The sequence below is a fragment of the Hemitrygon akajei genome, chromosome 8, assembly GCF_048418815.1.
Source record: "Hemitrygon akajei chromosome 8, sHemAka1.3, whole genome shotgun sequence".
Classification (NCBI taxonomy): domain Eukaryota; kingdom Metazoa; phylum Chordata; class Chondrichthyes; order Myliobatiformes; family Dasyatidae; genus Hemitrygon; species Hemitrygon akajei.
In genome coordinates this window covers 20,238,797-20,259,796 of record NC_133131.1, presented here as the reverse complement: position 1 = coordinate 20,259,796, position 21,000 = coordinate 20,238,797, and the positions used below count along the sequence as shown (strand labels likewise).

Here is a 21,000-nt window from a genome sequence, read left to right as displayed (position 1 = left end):
CTCCCTATAGATGCTGCCTGGCCTGCTGCGTTCCACCAGCACTTTGTGTGTGTTGCTTGAATTTCCAGCATCTGCAGATTTCCTCGTAATTGCTTACAATTCTTGGTCTTATTCTGGCCATTCTAACAAAAGCCATGTTGAGAAAGAGACACACAATCATTCTTAAAGATCTTTGACAAGGGTCTGTTCAAAAGGAATTCACAAAAACAGTTCCTAAAGCCCTTCCCCATTTGCTCATAGATTCCGCAATATATATGATGTAAATGGAGTTGCTTACATCACGTACTGAAACACCATAATTTGAAGCAACAAATGCAAGTTTTAGCATAAATTTTGGTGAACCAACAAAGATTTCCAAGACCTCTCTAACAGAAATTACTACTTTTTTCCCCAATTCCATTTTCCTTCTTTCTGTTTTTAGAACATCAATATTTTTGCCAGATCTGGTAAAAAAAAATTGGAATTTTACTTAACCACGTTAGGCACAATGGCATAGTGCTATACTTACAGTATCTGCTGTCCCACAGCTCCCACAACCTAGATTCAGTCCTGACCTTTGGTGCCCTCCATGTGGATTTTATGCTTTTATTAATAGTAGTTCAAGTTCATTGTCATCTGACTGTACATATATATAACCAAATGAAACAGCATTCCTCCAGATCACAGTGCACCTACACAACATATATCACTCACAGCACATAAACCAATATACAGTATTACGCTATAAACAAGTTAATAAACTATAATTGAAAATGCACGTGGTAAAATGTAGCATAGGTAGACAGTAAACAGCTCGCTGTCCTAGTTTTTTTTTAGTGTGTCGCACCAGACTGTCAGCCATTCTTGTCTGATGCGTGGTGTCAGGATTGGTCTCCTTTCGGAATAACCGGGTCACGATATGAACGTTCCTGACTCGAACCTTTTTTCTTTACGAGGCCGAGTGGCTAGCTCGATGCTCAACCCAGCACGGATGGAAGGCGTGCTCGGGGGGCAGCCCGACTTGGATTCGAACTCGGGAGCCTTCGCTCCAGAGTCCAGATGCCACTCCCAGTGACAGGACCTCAGTGGTGGCAGGGTATTCATTAGCCTCACAGTCTGAGGGAAGAAGCTGTTACCAATTCCTGGTCCTGATGCTTCTGTACCTTGCTGCTGATGGTAACGAGTCAGAGAAATTGTGGGATGAGTGGTAAGGATCCTCAACAGTGCCTGTTCAACATTCCCAGTAAATGTCACTGATAGTTGGGAGTGAGACCCGCTGATCCTCTCTGCGGCTTTTACTGTCCCTTGCAGGGTCTTGCGGTCTGATGCCGTGCAACTTCCATACTGCACAAAGATGCAGCCAAACAGGACACTCTTGATGGTGCTCCTGTAAAAACACTGTTACAATGGGGGCAGGGAGCCTTGCATGCCTCAGTCCCCTCAGGAAGCGTAGACACTGCTGTGCCTTCTTGACTAGTGAGGAAGTGTCGTGAGTCCTGGTTAGATTGACCGTTATGTGTACACCAAGGAACACTGTGCGCTTCACTCTCCCCATGGCAGAGCCATTGATGTGTAATGGAGAATGGTCAACCTTTGCCTTCCTGAAGTCCACAATCACCCCTTTTATCCTTTCCACACTGAGACTCTGGTTGTTGATCTCACACCACTTGACAAGCCTCTTTACTCCTCTTTGTATGCCAGCACATCATTGTTGATGATGAGGCCAATGACTGTTGCGTCATCAGCGAACTTGATGCGGTTTAAGCTGAATCTGGCAGTACAGTCGTGAGTCATCAGCAGCGTGATTTGCAGCAGACTGTGCACACCACGCCAGCGGGCACCAGTGCTCAGTGTGATGGAGCTTGAGCTGGTGCTGCCATCCTGTCAAGACCCAGTTACAGAGTGGGGACCAGCCTCTGAGGGATGACAGTGTTGAACGTTGAGCTGAAGTCGATGAACAACATCCTGGCATACAAGGCATCATTTTCTAGGTGGGAAAGGAAGGAGTCAAAGGTCGAGGCTATGGCATCATCAGCGGACTGGCTTGGGCAGTGGATGAATTAGAAAGGGTCAAATGTAGCTGGAAGGTGGATTTTATATGATTATTAGCAGCTGCTCAAAGCACTGCATGATTGTTGAAATCAATGTCACTGGGTGGTAATCACTTAGGCCAGTTACCGTTGCTGCCTTGGGCACCAGAGTGATGGAGGTTGCCTTGAAGCCTGCAGGACAATGGACTATTTCAGAGAGATACCATATTAAAAATATCTGTTAAGACCATAAGACCAAAACACATAGGAGCAGAATTAGGCCATTCAGCCTATCGAGTACGCTCTGCCGCTTGATCATAGCTGATCCATTTCCCTCTGACCAAGTATGTTGTCCAACCTTGCAGCTGGCTGGGGTCCTCCTCACTCCAGCTGTGACCAGACAGGGTGCCTGTTCTTCAGGAAAAGAGGGGGCTTTCCTTCGTGTCACATCACTCAATCGGTCAAATTGTGCATAGAAAGCTTTCATCCTGTCAAGAAGGGAGGTGTCGCTATTGCTGATAGGCAGGGTGGACTTGTAATCGGTATAGCTTGTATACCTTGCCACACGTCCCTGGTGTCACAAAGGTGTCTGTGGATTTTCTGTGTGTACTCAGGCTTTGCTTTCCCAATGGCATAGGAGAGTGTAGCATTTGCTGACCTTGGTGTCGTCCTGTGCCCCAATCTGAAGGCAGCATCCCGATCCCTAAGTAGTGCACGAACCTCTGCCATCAGCCATGGTTTCTAGTCTACCCTGGCAGTGCAGTGTTTAAGCATGCTGACACCCTCAATGCGCTTCCCTATGTGGCCAGTCACCGATTCTGCATATTCAATATTGACGTGCTGATCGTAGGCAGCCGTCCCCCCTGAATATGCTCCAGACCGTGCTTTCGAAACAGTCCTGCAGGGCTGAGGTGGCACCTTCTGGCCAAGTCCCTGATCTCCCTGTGCAGCCTATTTGACTTGATTAACTAGTGGTTTATACGTAGGGATTAGCAAAATGGATATGTGGTCTGCATATCCGAGGTGAAAGTGGGGGTCTGCCTTGTAGGCTCCACAAACGTTTGTATACACCAGGTGTAATATATTCTCTCCTCTGGCTGCGAAGTTGACGTGCTGGGAGAAGATTGTTTTTGAGTCGGTGTGATTGATGTCACCCGCAACAATGAAGGCACCATCAGGGTGAGTGGTTTTCAGGTTGCAGATTGCACCGGAGAGCTTCTGCAGCACTTCCCCACACCAGCACCGGGGGGATGTAAACAGCAGTAATCACAATGGTAGTGACCTCCCTCAATAAGTAAAAGCACCTGCACTTCACCATTAAAACCTCGATCTGTGGTGCTCAGTGGGCCAAAACTACTCAGGCATTCACACATCAATTGCAGCCATCCTCAGCCCTGCTCTTTTTGTCCCTGTCACCTAATCTTTGATGAAGATATCTGCAATCCTTTCCTTGTACCTCTTACTACCAACTTTTTACTTGTTCAGTTCCACTTTCTACAGCCTCCTATCCCAAACGATAACCTTTGCCTGCGAAGGATCAGTCATGGATCCCACCCAGCTTCCTCATTCATATCCACAACGCCGGTCTGTATTCTGTAGCCTGCAGCAACGAGACACCACTCACCGCTGGTCTACACACACAATATTGAGGGATATCAGTACTATGGTCTGGGATATCCCAACATTGGTTATTGACCAATGCCAAAAATAATGAAGATTTCACGCCAGTTGAGCAACCAATCCCACTGGAGAATTTTCCTAAACAAAGTGAGCATCACGGTAGTATTATGGTGAGAGCAATCACTTTACAAGCAGCAAACACTGACCAGGGTTCAAATCCTGCCACTGTCTATAAGGAGTGTGTATGTTCTCCACATAACCACTTGGGTTAAAGGTTAATCAGTTGTGGGCATGCTCAGTTGATGCCAGAAACATGGCAGCTCTTGTGTGCTGCCTGAGGCACACTCCATGAAAAGACCCATTTCACTGTATGCTTCGTTGTTGCAATGTACAAGTGATGAATAAAGCAAATATAATCTAGTCAGGCAGTATAAATTTCAATTATCTTTTAAATCAAATTTTACAGAATATGAGATGAATTGAGAAGAACCTTTTAAAACATTTCATCTTTCAGCTTGATCCACTTTTTCCAGTTCTGATGAAAATTTTCATCAACCTGAATGTTAATTCCATTTCTGTCTCTAGAGATACTGGTTGATCTGACGTGTATGTTGTTCCTTGTGGTGTATCGGGGTGGCAACTTTGCCATTTATTTAGCATTTTTGTCCGTTTTTACGAGGCTGAGTTGCTAGCTTGACGCTCAACCCAGCACAGTGGATATTGTCCTGCTGAAGCGTCTTGGCAGAAAATGTCAACCGTACACTTTTCCAGAGATGCTGCCTGGCCTGCTGAGTTCCTCCAGCATTTTGTGTGTGTTATGGTGGAAAGCGTGCAAGGAGCCTGCTGAATTTGAACCTGGGACCACTCGCATCGAATTCCAGTGTGGATGCCACTACACCGCCATCTGGCTTAGTTGATCTGATGAGTATTTCAAATTATCAGTCCCTACAACATTCTGCCTTTGTACTCGATTGTAGGACTAATCGCCGTTTCAACTGAATTTCCACCAATTCATTACAAAAACCTGCATTTTTGATACAAAGTATGAAATAAACACCAAAAAAAAATCTGAAGGCAACAAAGATAAAAATAAGGATCAGAGAGAATCCTTATCAAGACTAAATCTAGGGTCCACCATTACTTCTACAATTCACAAGAACGTTTTTCTAAGTAGACAATATTTTAGCTTTGAAGAGATTGCACTGCATTTCTGAATTTCTTTCTTCATGAAAATAATATTATGAAATACAAGCAGGATTTTTTGAAGGTGATTAGTCATTTCAGTGAAGTATAAAATATGATGCAACAAGCCAATGCATTCCTACAAAAAATACTTGAAAGTAGTTTCAAGGCAGCTACAAAGCAGAAAGCAGAAATGTAATTAAAAGCAGAGCTAATCTTCCCTGTGGGGAATCTGCTTCTATCATTATAGAAACACTTGTATGCCTAGAAATTAGGGGAAATAAAACAGCCAGGCAGGCAGTGAGCAGGATTTTATTTCTGGCAACCACTCCCCTCTGTTCCCCTCCCCCACCTTTTGTTTTTCCTCATTCCTCTTTCCCCTCTCCATTACCCTTTTTCTTTTCTCTTATTTCTTCTTCTATTAATTCTGTCCCTTTCTTCCCTGTCCTCCCCTTCAGATTCCTTATCTTCAGCCCTTGCCTCTTCCGCCAACCTCCTACAAGCTTTTCCGCTATTCCTATCCTCCACCCACACTAACCCACCTATCACACCGGGATTCGCCGATCAGAATCAGAATCGGAATCAGGTTTATTATCACCGGCATGTGACGTGAAATTTGTTAACTTAGCAGCAGCAGTTCAATGCAATACATAATCTAACAGAGAAAAAATAAAATATAATTATAAATAAACAAGTAAATCTTGAATACATTTTTTTTAATGTGTGCAAAAACAGAAATACTGTATATTAAAAAAGTGAGGTAGTGTCCAAAGCTTCAATGTCCATTTAGGAATCGGATGGCAGAGGGGAAGAAGCTGTTCCTGAATCGCTGAGTGTGTGCCTTCAGGGTTCTGTACCTCCTACCTGATGGTAACAGTGAGAAAAGGGCATGCTCTGGGTGCTGAAGGTTTTTAATAATGGACGCTGCCTTTCTGAGACACCGCTCCCTAAAGATGTCCTGGGTACTTTGTAGGCTAGTACCCAAGATGGAGCTGACTAGATTTACGATCCTCTGCAGCTTATTTCAGTCCTGTGCAGTAGCCTTCCCCCCCCCCACCCCCCCCCCCACACACACACACACCAGACAGTGATGCAGGCTGTCAAAATGCTCTCCATGGTACAACCATAGAAGTTTTTGAGTGTATTTGTTGACGTGCCAAATCTCTTCAAACTCCTAATGAAGTATAGCTGCTGTCTCGCCATCGCCATCTATATAACTACATCGATATGTTGCGACCAGGTTAGATCCTCGGAGATCTTGACACCCAGGAACTTGAAACTGCTCACTCTCTCCACTTCTGATCCCTCTGTGAGGATTGGTATGTGTTCCTTCATCTTACCCTTCCCAAAGTCCACAATCAGCTCTTTCATCTTACTGACGTTGAGTGCCATATTGTTGCTGTGGCACCATTCCACTAGTTGGCATATCTCACTCCTGTATGCCCTCTCATCACCACCTGAGATTCTACCAACAATGGTTGGATCATCAAAATTTATAGATGGTATTTGAGCTATGCCTAGCCACAAAGTCATGTGTATATAGAGAGTAGAGCAGTGGGCTAAGCACACGTCCCTGAGGTGCGCCAGTGTTGATCATCAGTGAGGAGGATATATTAGCAGCAATCCACACAGATTGTACTCTTTCCCCTCTCTACCTTTTATTCTGGTTTCTGATGAAGGGTCTCAGCCCAACAAGAAAACCTGTTTATTCCCTTCCATAGACACTGCCTGACTTGTTGGGTTCCTCCAGCATTTCTGAGCGTTGCTGAATATTTGAAGCATTTGCAGAAACATTTGTGTCAATTCTGGTTTCTGCCCTCTTTCCTTCCAGTCCTAAAAAAAGATCTCGGCTTTAGACGCCACCTGACTTGCTGAGAACTTCCGGCAATTTTCTTTGCTGTGTGTTGCAGAAGGATTTTATTGAAATCTGTGAAAGAACGAGGAAAGCATCGAAGGGTTTACCGTGTGGAGTGATCTGTTGGATTTGTGCAAGAGATTTGGGATTTGCAAGTTTTTTTTTTGTGAAGGAGGAGGGAGATGTTTTACTTTTAAACATCCTCCATGGTTTTCTTTGTTTCGTGACTATCTGGAGAAGATGAATCTCGGAGTTGTATACTGCATACAAACTTTCATAATAGATGAAACTTCAAATCTCCTTTTTTTGATCCTTTGAGAGGTCAACCAGTGCCTTGGGTCAAAATCTCACTTGAAAGGATTTCCATTAATGCTACACTTATTCAGAACACTAGTCTTGATTTAAGTACCCAAACCTCCAGAAAGGAACTTGATCCCACAAAGTTCTGATCCAGCATCAGGTCTTGAACCACGTCAAACAGCAACTGAATTGGCTGACAAACAACATCTTTCTAGAATCTAGTAAAACATGGCAAAACACCACCTGTAGATTTAAATGAGGCAAGGACAGTTGGTGTTGCTGCATTAGGAACAGAATCTGAAACGCATCACATAGAGACACCGCGTCATTAAAATGTATCAAAGATTATTTTAACCAGAGTACTTCATAAACATTTGTGTTACCTACATTATTAAGTATTATATTCCGATCAATTGGAAAACGACAATCAATTAGAGCAGATTTTCAGTAGTTGGTACTGCAGATTTGAGCAAACTGTCAAACTGTAAGACTGTTGTATTTGACAGAACAGTATATTCCCAAATAAGATAAAACAAATATTCCACTGATGCACTAATTTCATTAATGTATTCTTTCACATTGTTAAGATGGCACCAATGACACCTTGCTTATAACACTAGTGGATACTCTCCTTCTTCTAGATCAGGGGTTCCCAACCTTTTTTATGCCATGGACCATTACCATTAAGTAAGGGGTCTGTGGACCTCAGGTTGGGGACCCCTGTTCTAGATATTCTCTGGAACTGTGATTGATTGCATCCTGTAATTTCCCACTTAAGAATGTCTTTTTTTGTCCGACTGAACGAGCTGGTGCTTCAGTGGTCTCCTGGGGGATTCAGTGTGGAGTACAACTTTGGCCACTACAAGGTGGCTGCGTCGATTCCTAATGGCGGAATGCAAACCTGGCTCCATTACTACGTGTCAATTGAAGTGCCGAGCAAGATTGAAATCGGCGAGGACAAGAGGAGAAAGCAAACGGGTGTTCAGTGCCATCTCCCTCTCACTGCTGCCAGTGGAAGGTGCAGGAGCCTTGGGTCTCATGCTGCAAGCTTCAATAACCTTCAGGCGGCTCGTGGATGCGGACTTACTTTTGGCTGTGGTTTGATGTTTAATGCCCTCGGTGCTGAATTTCGGCACTGAACGGGATCGGGGCTGTGGCTGCAGCCATCGGCTCCTGGACCAGCTACCCTCACCTCGGCGGCCGCGGACTACCTTTCACGGATTCTGCGGTTTGGTGCTTAATGTTCAGTATGGCAGTTATTCACTTTATGTTGTCTGCACAAGGTACTTTTTTTTTCTTTAAATAGGTTCTATGGTGCTTCTTTGTGTTGTGGATGCCTACATGAAGGAGAATCTCAAGGCTGTATACATACTTTGATAATAAATGTACTTTGAACTATATCCTGTTTTGTTTCTGTGTCCCTATAACCATATAACAATTACAGCATGGAAACAGGCCATTTCGGCCCTTCTAGTCCGTGTCGAACGCTTACTCTCACCTAGTCCCACTCACCCGCACTCAGCCCATAACCCTCCATTCCTTTCCTGTCCATATACCTATCCAATTTTACTTTAAATGACAATACGGAACATGCCTCTACCACTTCTACTGTAAGCTCTTTCCACACAGCTACCACTCTCTGAGTAAAGAAATTCCCCCTCGTGTTACCCTTAAACTTTTGCCCCCTAACTCTCAACTCATGTCCTCTTGTTTGAATCTCCCCTACTCTCAATGGAAAAAACCTATCCACGTCAACTCTATCCATCCCCCTCATAATTTTAAATACCTCTATCAAGTCCCCCCTCAACCTTCTATGCTCCAAAGAATAAAGAGCTAACTTGTTCAACCTTTCTCTGTAACTTAGGTGCTGAAACCCAGGTAACATTCTAGTAAATCTCCTCTGTACTCTCTCTATTTTGTTGACATCCCTGACTGAGGTTTTTTTAGTTAAACTTAGTCCTTCATTACAGCATTTGCCAATAATAGATCTGTAAACTCCAAGGTTTCCTTTATTAGTTTTTGCCTCTATCCACCAGAAATCACCAACATTTTGCGGTCAATCCTACACAATATTTTAATGAAGTACTGTATTATGACTGTAGGAAGGTTGTCATTACTATATTGCTGCATGCTCTACATTGGGCTCACTTCCACTTCAGATTAAAGATTGAGCCAGGTGCAGTACAATAAGGATTTCTGAATAATCAGATCAAAGTGCATTTATTATCATGTTATATAGACTATATACAACCCTGAGATTTGTCTCCTTATTGGCAGGCACAAAACAAAGAAACACAATAAAACCCATTAAAAAAGGGAGACAATTAAACACGCAATGGGCAGAAAAGAAAACAAATTGTGCAAACAATAAAAGTAAGTAAGCAAATAACATTCAGAACTGAAGTTCACGAGAGTGAGTCCACAGCTGGTCATCACTGCAGCTGATCCAGGAGCCCATTAGTTGCAGGCCACAATTCAGCACGGAGGCAGATAAATCTCGCCAAGTGGTAATGCTAGATTATTAAGTGTTTTACTGCATCTACACCTGGCTCTGCTGCCTCCACATACTCCTTTCATTTTACAAACCCCTTATTTAGGTCTTCTATCTTCCATATAAAATCCACACCTTGTTCAGTAATTCTTATTAGCCATAATCTTCAGCACCTATCTTGCAATTTTTTGTTTTGTAATTTCTCCATAACGCTCCTGTGCGGTTTACAGTAGTCAAAACAGTATGTAGACCATAGCTCAATCAATGTCCTCTATAAGTCCAATAATACTCTTGAAAACAAATCCTTGGGAATGAGAAATATGCCTTCAGACAAAATTAAAAATCTCTGGGAACAATATTTACAGATTCCAATTTCTAAGGATACTTGGAATGAAATTTTTAAATTGGTTAATACCACATCGTTATGTGCCCGTCATTCCCTTCTACAATTTAAAGTGGTTCATAGGGCCCACATGACTAAGATAAGCTGTCTTGATTTTATTCTGATATATCTCCCTATTGTGATGAATGTAATAATAGAGAAGCTTCGCTAATTCTTATGTTTTGGGCTTGTCCGAGTCTTGAAAAATATTGGACGGAAGTATTCCAAACTTTTTCGGTGCTTTTTAAAGTAAATTTTAAACCTAATCCTTTGACTGCCTTATTTGGTATTGTTGGAGGAAATAGTATTATTTTGGAGACACATGATTTTCACACTTTGACTTTTATTTTTCTTATAGCCAGGAGGGCATTGTTGCTTAAGTGGAAGGATGCCACTCCACCTACTCATACTCATTGGTTAAATGATGTTACGTCATGTTTAAATTTAGAGAAGATTCGCTGTTCAATTTCTGAACCTAGACAAGACTTTTTAACATTGTGGGGACCTTTTTTGAATTAATTTCAAAGTCTTTGAGTTGCTATTAAGCACAGATGTTGGCCAATAATATGGTTTACTATATGTTAAGAATTTTTTCCTTTTTTTTAACCAAACAGCTGTTTTTTTCTGCTAGTGGGTTTAGAATTTTTGTATAATAAAATTATCTCTTTTCAGTATTATGTTTAAATTTAATTTATATGGATATGTGGTAATGAGACTATATTTGTGATTCCAATATATTGTAATTGATATATATTACATATCCTACTGTACTCTGTATTCTTTTATGTAAGAAATCAATAAAAATAATGAAAAAGAAAGAAAGAAAACAAATCCATTGTAACAGCCCAAGAATCCAGAGCAAGGAACTGGTCCACGATTAAATGTAGCAAACTGGCACATACCATAGTGTAGGACTCTGTGCTGAGAAGCGGATGAAGCTTGTTTTGTACAGTCACCATAAATTGGTTTATGTAGAAAGGCCACAAAATTAAGGCCCTCCTGGATTTATCGCTCATTAAGTGGACAAATAAGAAATATTGAAACCATCCTGGTACAATATAAATCTATTTAGTTAATGGAATGTTATCCCTTGTGCCGTGAATTGCAACATGCAAATGCCATGATTGCAAAATTACAGATTTTATTTTTAAAGCTTACTTTTAGAGGTAAAACTGTAATTGATCTATTAACATGTGAAAGCACTTCACTCACATCCCTAGAGTCCTGAATTTAATTACCCTCTCCGTTTTCAACGGTGCAAGACACTTTCCATTTTTTTCTACCAAAGTGCACTGTTTCCCATAATTTGTTTGACACTGAGTGGTTGAAAATGTTCTAATGCTTCATACATTAGGGTATATTCTTCCTCAATATTACTTTTATCTACCGATCTGTGATCATTAATGGAAATCGAAATTGAGTAACATGCTCTAAAATTCAAATCATTCATATAAATTATTAATAACAGATGTCCCAGCACTGGCCCTGTGGGTTCCAGACTGTTCCCTCGTTTATTTTAATTACCATTATTTTCCTCTGAATTTTGTTTCTTATTTTTTAAACCAACATTCGGGTACTTGCCCCAATCCCACAGGCTGAAACTTCTGTCATGAGACTTTGCAATACTTTATCAAACATCTCTGGGAAGCAAGTGTATCAGGGCCTCTGTTTACTTGTGTTAAAGGTGTACTCTAAACACAAGTTAGCTTTGATAGCCTTATTAAATTTTATGAAGTGGACATACTTGAAAGAGATTTTCAACTTACTTCTGTGTTTTTGTGGTGAGCTCCATGGGACGTCCAATATCACGATTTCCCAGTTCGAAGTTGAGGTTGAAGTACTCCTCTGGAGTAATGGATGTTGGATTGGTATTGCTGAATGTCTGAGTGATGAAGGCCTAGATCACAAAATGGTAAACTAAATTGCAGCAGTTCTAACGTCTCTTAGAGAAGTGTTGGATTGAGCAGTTATTAATTAAAATTTCCAAGAGGAGACCTGCTGATGTTTAATTGCAAAGTTAAACCAATGTGTAAATCAAACTAACGTGTATGCTGGAAGTTTGCATTGAAACGTGGAGTTGCAGTGAACTCACTAAAATGCCCATGAAAATCCTGGAGTTCCAGGTCACACAATCAGAACAGAATCAGAATTGGGTTCAACATTACCAGCATGTGCCGTGAAATTTGCTAACCTTGTGGCAGCAGTACAATGCAATATATGATACTATATTAAGGAAAAAAAATATGTATATCAAATAGTTGAATTAAATAAGTAGGCAAAAACAGAAATTAAAAAAATAGTGAGGCAGTGTTCATGGGTTCAATGTCCATTCAAAGATCAGATGGTAGAGGGGGAGAAGCTGTTCCTGAATCGCTGAGTGTGTGCCTTCAGGCTTCTGTACCTCCTACCTGATGGTAACAATGAGAAGAGGCATGTCCTGTATATCAGTGAACCGTAGCATCAATAAGTGGAATCTCATCATGATTCCAAAATTCAGTGAGGACCCTTGAAACCCATAATCATAGAAAAAGAATTTGACTTCATTTCATTCCCATAAACATATATTTCTTCATATTGTTTAATACAAGTCAAAATGCAGGAAAATTATTTTTAGATCAAGGTACCCAACTCTGCCTGACTTTCTGTATTTCAGCCAGGTATTCAGCCATTCACACAAATTTACACTGGTTAATAAAACTTTGATAATTAAGACTGGGGGAAGAATTTTCACATAGTCTACCAAACTCTCACCATTTATTTGGTGAGAGATCAGCAGGAATGTTGGAGAAATAGCATAAAGGCCTGCTTATTTAGGATTCCCATGAAATATATGGACAGGAGAACACGTGTGCAATTTCATCTATTTATTTGGCACCATTTTCCTATTCGTAGGTCACAATCAGTACCCAATTACTGTGTGTAACAAAACTCAAACCCAGGGTCAGTATTGCATCACTTGATCTACGTTCCATGATAGTAACCTTTATAAAACTCTTGAACTGTACATCTTTGCCTTAAATTTGAGTTTTTCATTGCAAAAACGTTGCAGTATATTTCCTCTGTTATGAGTTAGGGCTTATACACAAATACCCTTGAAGCACAGGTGTTAAAATAAAGGTCATCTTTACTATTCCATGACACAAATCAGATTTTAACTCAATGCAAAATGCTGGAGGAACTCAGCAAGCCAGGCAGCATTTGTAAAGAATAAAGAGTCGACATTTCTGGCTGAGATCTTTCATTACGTCTGGACCTCTCTCCACAGATGCTGCCTGACCTGCTGAGTTCCTCCGGCATTCTGTGTCTGTTACCCTGCACTTCCAGCATCTGCAGAATCTCTTGTATTTCAATCTAACAGGGAACATGGTAGTAGTGAATTTAATACTACTGCCCATATGAAGTTTGCATGTTCTCCCTGTGGCCACATGTGGCTCTGCTGTGTACTCTAGTTTTCTCCCACCCAGCAATGATTAAGTGCTGTAAATGACGCCTTTGTAGAAATCATTTGCAAAAGAATCAGAAGTGGTATCTATAAGCAAGTAAGAGAAAGTAAGTCACAGGGCTACAAGAAAATAAGGAAGGGAAATGTAGCCTATGGAATTACTTAGGAGATAGGTTGGATCTATTGTCCAATTGGTCTTGTTCTGTGTTAAAACAAATAAGCGTCATAGCTAGTAGAGCACAAGTTCCAACGAGCCAAGTTTGATCCTGAACTTTGGTCCTATCTGTGTATGCGTATGAGATCCCCAGGAACGTGTGAATTTCCTCTGGGATCTCTGGTTTTCTCCTATATGCCAAAGAAGTGCTGATAAGTAAGTTAATAACCTCCAGTTTGCCGGTAATTGATAGAATCTGGGGGATGTGGGGAAATGGTGTAGCAGAACTGCCTGTGGGTGTTAGATGGTTGATGCAGACATTCTGGATACTTCCCATGTAGATTAGTTCTATACGATTTATAAATGAGAGATAAAAGTGTATGGTGAATAAAAAATAATATGTATTCTAGCTCAGGTAAAAGAATAATATTTGTAATACGCACCCCATTGTGTGGTCCAACGTGTTGTTCTGCAATGCCCAGAAATGACTGGAGGGGAGTTTTACTACCTGCAAAATACAAGCAATGCGCTTCAGTATTAGGTTAAATCTATGGCAGCTTATAATGACTATTCTCTGCATTCAGCATGCAAGTCTGCTGAGTTAGAACCACTTGTGCTTAACTCCTCAGATGCAGTTCTTCTGACAAGATTTTCTACTTAAAGAAATAAGTATGTAAGTGATCAGTGAGGTATTGTTTCAAGCATTTTACAAATGGTGCAGTGGCCAAGAAATATGTGTGGAGTATTCTGATTTATAGATTTAAGTCTTCAGCTTAGGATGGCCTGTTAACTCAAGTAGCGTGGTCAACCTAGTATTGACACCATTGGCTCTTTTTATTATTATCCTCAATCAGTTTGGTGAATGATCTGGTGAATGGTTTCTTACCAACCTCTACCGTTCATACTTCTCCAAGTTCAATGACCTTGGCTGTGTAAGAAGGTAACACTGATTAACATGCCTCCTCTCTAATAAGCTTCAACCTCAGTCTAATTGATTAATCATCCAATACAAATTTATGCTGATTAATGCTATTTACTCTATGGAATTATCAGCTGTCAAATTGCTTCATTTTCACTTCGTTGCTAATCTTTTAGAAGCAGTTGTCATCTTTTAAAATGTCTCCTTGCCGTCAGTTTATAGCTGAAAGCTCGTTTAGCTTGAATGGGTTTCACTGAAAAGTCACCATCTGCCAGATATTCAGTCACATCTGGTTAGATACAACAGCAAGGGAAACCACTCAAAGCTGGAGTCGAAGCCACGGCAACAGTCATGTTATGTTGAAGAGCACAGTCCTTCCAATGTGCGGTAGTCTGCAAGGGAAGCACCACTGTGCTGCACATCTTGCCAGTGATTAACTGGACCTCAAGGCAATATTATGCACAACCATATGATGAGGATTGAAATTGAAAATAGAGAATGGTAATTTGGATTGTGACTTTTAACTGAAATTTCTGGCATCTCACATAGGGTGTCAAGAGCAGCTGGCATTGAGCCAGAGGGCAAGTAGTAAGTAGTCAACACAAAGGGGCAAACTGGTTAGTGCAATGCTATTACAGCACTAATGACCTGAGTTCAAGGTCATGACCTGGGTTCAAGGTTCAAGGCCGCAGTCTGTAAGGAGCTAGTACATTCTCCCCGTGACCGTAGGGGTTTTCTCCCATATTCCAAAAGCCTGCATTGCCCTGGCACAGTCAATTGTTAGAGAAGAATGGTGTACCGAGCTGTCAGAACCACTTTCTGCAGTCCTAGTCATCTCTTACAACCAACACAGTAGAGGCCCCAGAACATGAGATTGTTTCACAGCCACATGTCTCTCCCGACAAGCCATGACCCCACCCCTTGACAGGAAAGATAATATCCCCATTTAATCATCTGTAGTGATTAAATTTTTAGACCTGAATGGGGGAATATAAAATTCACTATGCTATGGATGTTTACATAGTAGTTGTATTATATAGTATACTATTTATTTATATATATAATGACTAGAGAGCAATACATTACATATTTGAGTTGAGATGCATTCTATATTGAGTTGGAGTTTATAGCTGAGCAGGGAGGAGTGTGTATTTAATATTTCAATAATATTTGAGTATTATTGTAAATATATTGTTTAATTGAGCATTCGTTGTTTGTTTACTTGTTCATTCTGGGATAAGAAGTACGTGAATGGCACACATCATTACACCAGCATGTCATATTTGATCGCCTCGCTAAAGGAAAACGAAGTACACAAAACGCATCCAGGCTCCTGTGTTTTTCTTTTGATTAATTTCTGGAAAACTACATAATGTAACACCTCACACAGTCCAAAGGTGTAGGGGTGAGTAGTTTAATGGGCCACGTGGATGTAATTGGGTGGCGAGAGCTCGTTGGGCCGGAAGGGCCTGTTACCGTGCTGTACCTCGAAATCTAAATCTAGACCAGGTGAACGAACCGGTGTAAAACTGCCCTCACTTTAAAATCGTGCATTCCCTCTTCAGCTTTACACAGAAAATGGCATTTAGTCTGAGTTATCTATACTGAACAGAGTTGCAACTCGAGCAGCAGTGAAACAGAAACGGCTGGAGGAGAGGAGTTGCTTCGCGGGAGGGCCTGAGGAACATAAAAATCACAGCCACTGTGCACCATGCTGGGTTCGCAGGTATAATTACACAAGCATTTTTCATAAGTGTTGACGCAAAATAGGGATAAGTAAAACAGCAATTGGAAATAAGGTACGACAGGAAATACATGCAGACATAAGACTTAAGACAAGTAGAGATGTGACAACATAGAGTGGAAATCCAGTGATGCAGTATTTACTTCTATGTAATTTTTTTATTACATGGGGAGATTGTGCCCTCTTTAGGAAACTGCCACTCCATTCCACCTGTAAATACTTCTCATCAACAGTACTTAGGGTCTCGGCCCAAAGCTTTGACTGTTTATTCATTTCCATAGATGCTGCCTGGCCTGCTCAGTTCCTCCAGTATTTTGTGTGTGTTCCTTAAGCACAATGTCATTGTCTTAAAGCATTAGAATCTCATCAGAGGGTGAGATTCTGACCCCACCTCCCCTCACTCCATACTTCCAATTTCTTCCCTCACTTTTTCCTCCCAAGGATTCTGTGCCAGTTCACCATGGAAACTCATGCCATAGACTTTTAAGAGTAAGCCACAACCATTGCAATCAATCCAGCTCATTCTGTAACTCAGCACATACATTAATGTGATAGCATAGTGGTTAAGTTAATGGATTTGACTACAATTCTGGTTCCAAGGACATAAATTTAAATCCCACCATGGTACCTGGGAATTTAAATTCAAGGAACTAAATAAATCTGGAATTTTAAAGTATTTCAATAATTGAAACTACTGCATTGTTATGCAACCCCATACTGTTCACTAGCTTCCTTCAGGGTAAAAAGAAAGAATCTGCTGTCCTTATTCAGAATCAGAATCAGGTTTAATATCGCTGGCATATGTTGTAAAATTTATATTCAGTCAGGTTGTGTATGAGACCAGACCCATTAATATAACTGGCTTTTTATTTGCCTCCTCGTGGATAACTGGAGGTGGGATTGCCAATAGCATTTGGATCTCATGTACCAAGTAAATTAAAACCTTATCCTGACACAAAGTACACATAAAATTCCACAACAGGAAGCAAACTAATGCTATGTTAGAATGAAAAACAGTGCTGGAGGAATGCAAAGTCAAACAGCATTTGTAGAGGCATTTCAGGTTGAGACTGTGGATCAGGACTGGCCTGAAACATTGGCACACTCCTCCACAGATGCTGCTTGGCCCATGGAGTTCTCACAACTTTCTATTTTTTATTCCAGGTTTCAGCACCTGCAGCTTTTTATGTCTTGAGTCATAGTATCAGGCGGTAGACAAATGCTTTGGCCCACCAAGTCCTCACTGACCATCAAGCGCTTTTTGTGTATTCCGACACTAAACCTATGTTTTATCCTCGCCACGTTCCCATCAACTCCCTGAGATTCTACCACTCACTAGGGCAACTTGCAGTGGCCAATTCGCCTCTTTGCATGGGCTGGAGAAAACTGGAACACCCAGAAGAAAGTTCTGTGGTCCCATGGAGAACTCCACGCACAGAAGCAGGGGAGGTCAGGGTACAACCCTGGTCAAATGAGCTGTGAAAGTAGAAACTCTGCAAACTGAATCACAAAACTACCCAACTGCACCACTGTGCCATTTTTCCTTACTGAGGTTGATTATTATTCTACTCTGCCCCTGATCAAAGTGCAAACTCTTGTCTTTGTTGGTCCATTTTATATTGAATTTCATTTGTCAATGTATACTCACTGGGCACTTTATTAGGAGCATCTGTATACCTGCTCGGTAATGCAAATATCGAATCAGCCAATCATGTGGCAGCAACTCAATGCATTAAAGCATGCTGACATGGCCAAGAGGTTCAGTTGTTGTCCAGACCAAACGTCAGAATGGGGGAAAAAATGTGATCTAAGTGACTTTGACCGTGGAATGATTGTTGGTGCCAAATGGGGTGGCTTGACTATCTCAGAAACGACTGAGCTCCTGGGATTTTTCACGCACAACAGACTCTAAGGTTTACAGAGAATGGTGCATAAAACAAAACAAAAAAAACCACCCAGTGAGGCGGGTACAGGTCTATGGGTGAAAATGATTTGTTAATGAGAGAGGTCAGAGGCGAATGGCTAGGCTGGTTCAAGCCGACAGGCAGACGGCAGTAACCATACGTTATAACAGTGGTGTGCAGAATGCATAAAACGTTGAATCTTGAAGCGGATGGGCCACAGCAACTGAAGACCACATCGTGTTCCGCTCTTGTACCTAATAAAGTGACTACTGAGTGAAATATCAATGGTGATGCTCACACTGAGAGAACAATTTTATTTCATCTTTGTCCTATTGTCCATCAGGCAGTTAAAGACTAATTTTTCTGCTGCCTTTCACTAGTAATATTATGGAGTCTATGATGTCTATGAAGGCTCTGAAACAAAAAGAGACTGCCTCAGGCTGTCTCAGTAGGTTTCTTACAACTTGGATTCAGGCTTCATTGGTCTTACTGTATTATTAGCTTCCAATAAAGGCTACAGTCATATTGCAAATGCACTCTGGGAAGCAGTCAGGCTTTCCAATGCATCTGCTCCTCTGAATTCTCCAGCATTGCTCGGGAAGCATCTGATCACCGCATCACTTAACTCTGCAGTTTGAGCCGGAGGAGCATCAGATGCAGCAAACCTTCCACCCCAGTGACGAAAATGTTAAAATCTACCAAGCAGTGTACGCCTGGCATTTCCACAGGGAGTTTTTGAGCAGGAGTTTGAAAGAATACTGAGAGAATGGTGTTGAAACAGCTGCATACACAGTTTGCTGAAGATGCTTGCCAATCCTCGCTGGATAACACAGTGGAAGGTTCAGAAAAAGCAGCACAAAAGGTTCTCCATAATGCTCAATTAGAATTTTAGTTGTAATGGCAAAATATTGTCGGTGGGAGTTGTGTGTTTGCTGTATCACAGACAATTTGATTTTGAAATCTTTCAATTCCATATGAGCTTACAATATTTTGGGTACCCTCACTATCAACTACAGCAGACATTCCGAACCTGGGGTCCATGGTCCACTTGATTAATGGTAGGGGTTCATAGCATAAAAAAGGTTGAGGACCCATGAACTACACCATTAAAGATAATTAATATTTGATGGAAGAAACAGCTTGCCCCAAGATGCACTTACGGTTAATTTGCTATACTAATGTCTGATCAGTACAAGAACTTAATCTGCTTTATCAGATTAAGTAAAATCTTTCCTGGGGCCAAATATTGGCCAGTAGTTCAGTCCCTGGAAAGATCTTCCTTAACCTGGTAACCAATCCTGCATGTACACCATATGAATCTGAATCAGGTTTGATATCACCAACATATGTCGTGAAATATATTAACTGTGGCAACTGTATAATGCAATACATAATAATACAGAGGAAAAGAAACTGTGAACTACAGTAGGAATATATATATATACATTAAATCGTTAAATCAGTAGTGCAAAAAATAGGAAATAGGGAAGTAGGGTTCAATGTCCATTCAGAAATCGGGTGGCAGAGGGGGAGAAGCTGCAGGACGTGAAATATAAATGGTCTGCAGAAAGCAACATGCTTCAAAGCATTCTCACTGAAAGGTACTCAGTAATCTGGGCATACCAAAGGTATTGATTTGTAGCTTTCTTTAGAAGTAAAAGGGTATCTTAAAAGTATACTCTAGCAATATTTTCTTTTGCACTTTGTTTTCCTACCATGTTCATTCAGAGTTGAATTTTGCACCTCTTTCTAAATAAAGAAAAAGCCTCTAACTGAATAGAAATCTCAGAGTGCCAACAGCTCCAGGGAATTCCAGGTTCCCTGGCACATCAACTTTTCATTGTGTTGAAAGAGATCCTAAAATTGTATGAATATACAGTGGAAACTCCAATAGGAGGAAGCTTGGAAACTGGCAGATAATTGAAGGACTCCAAATCTGATCTACCACAACCACCTAGGCACGACAATGAAAGCAACCACGATATTGTTATCAATAATATCTAGATTAATTCGGTAACAAAAGTAGGTTAAATACAATTAAAGGGCTTAGCAACCTGGTGATTTTTCAAATGAAGCTTTGCTCTGTGAATCTTATATCAAATCATTTGCAAGATTGGCTGAAGGGAGTTATGGAGGTTCCACTGTAATAAGCTTAGAGGTCACTGTAAAGAACAGTTGAAAATTTAAACAAATATAAAAACACTTTACTTCTGATCTTCTGGCTGCTCGATGGGATAACTCGTTGGTGCGCCAACAGACTGGACGCTGTTGAAACAGGTTTGTGTCGCCGATGCCCTAGAGATTGGAACAATTTAAAAAAAAAACACAATCTGGGGTTGAGAAATGCAAATTGGTGGTGTAACACCAGCTCGCTGGCCCCCAGATAGCAAACCCTAACAACATCAGCGTTTGAAACACTTACGGTGCTGACTTTCAGAAAACTCAGAGTTGCCACACCTGCCTCACACCTGGCAGTTAGCAAAAAAAAATCTTCCCCTACCCTACAAGTATTTAGTTCTTGGGTCATTAATCTATTGCTTCATTAAAATAGAGCATCTAATTTCACCCATTTCATGGGTCCAATCATAGGAAGCCCAAACACAGTTTTAGGAAAAGAAAATACTAGCCAGGCACTGCTCATAAACATTGCCTGAAGCTTGCCTTAAAGGTCAGATATTATTTCAACATTTAAAAAAAATATATCACATAGGCTCAGAAATGATATGCTTATTAGCTCTTGATTAGCTGACTATTTTTTCTGGAAAATCCTCATTTGTGATATTAAATCAATTATTTTAAAAAACATACTTAATATGGTAATCTGAAAATACTTTCTATCACTATAATATTGTCTCATTATCTTTGTTCTTCAGGGAGTTCAATCCATTGGTATTACCATGGGGTTAGTCAAGTGATACTATATACGTTGAGATCCTAAGTCATGAATTTTGTTGATACCTTCCAATGTGATTCATGGCTCATTGATTATCCCAATGTG

General features: G+C 40.9%; 1 protein-coding gene across 5 annotated transcripts in view; it reads right to left on the bottom strand.

The window, feature by feature from the left end:
• Positions 1-21,000, bottom strand: part of ankrd13b (ankyrin repeat domain 13B) — a 483,016-nt gene that overhangs the window by 54,524 nt on the left and 407,492 nt on the right. For 3 of the 5 annotated variants that reach the window (XM_073053400.1, XM_073053398.1, XM_073053402.1), the window contains exons 9-11: positions 20,211-20,297; positions 13,879-13,943; positions 11,606-11,736 (exon numbers count right to left, since the gene is read on the bottom strand). In XM_073053400.1, coding sequence (XP_072909501.1) covers positions 11,606-11,736; positions 13,879-13,943; positions 20,211-20,297 — 283 coding nt within the window. The remainder of the gene's footprint in view (positions 1-11,605; positions 11,737-13,878; positions 13,944-20,210; positions 20,298-21,000) is intronic. The other 2 variants (XM_073053399.1, XM_073053401.1) reach the window with 2 other exon arrangements.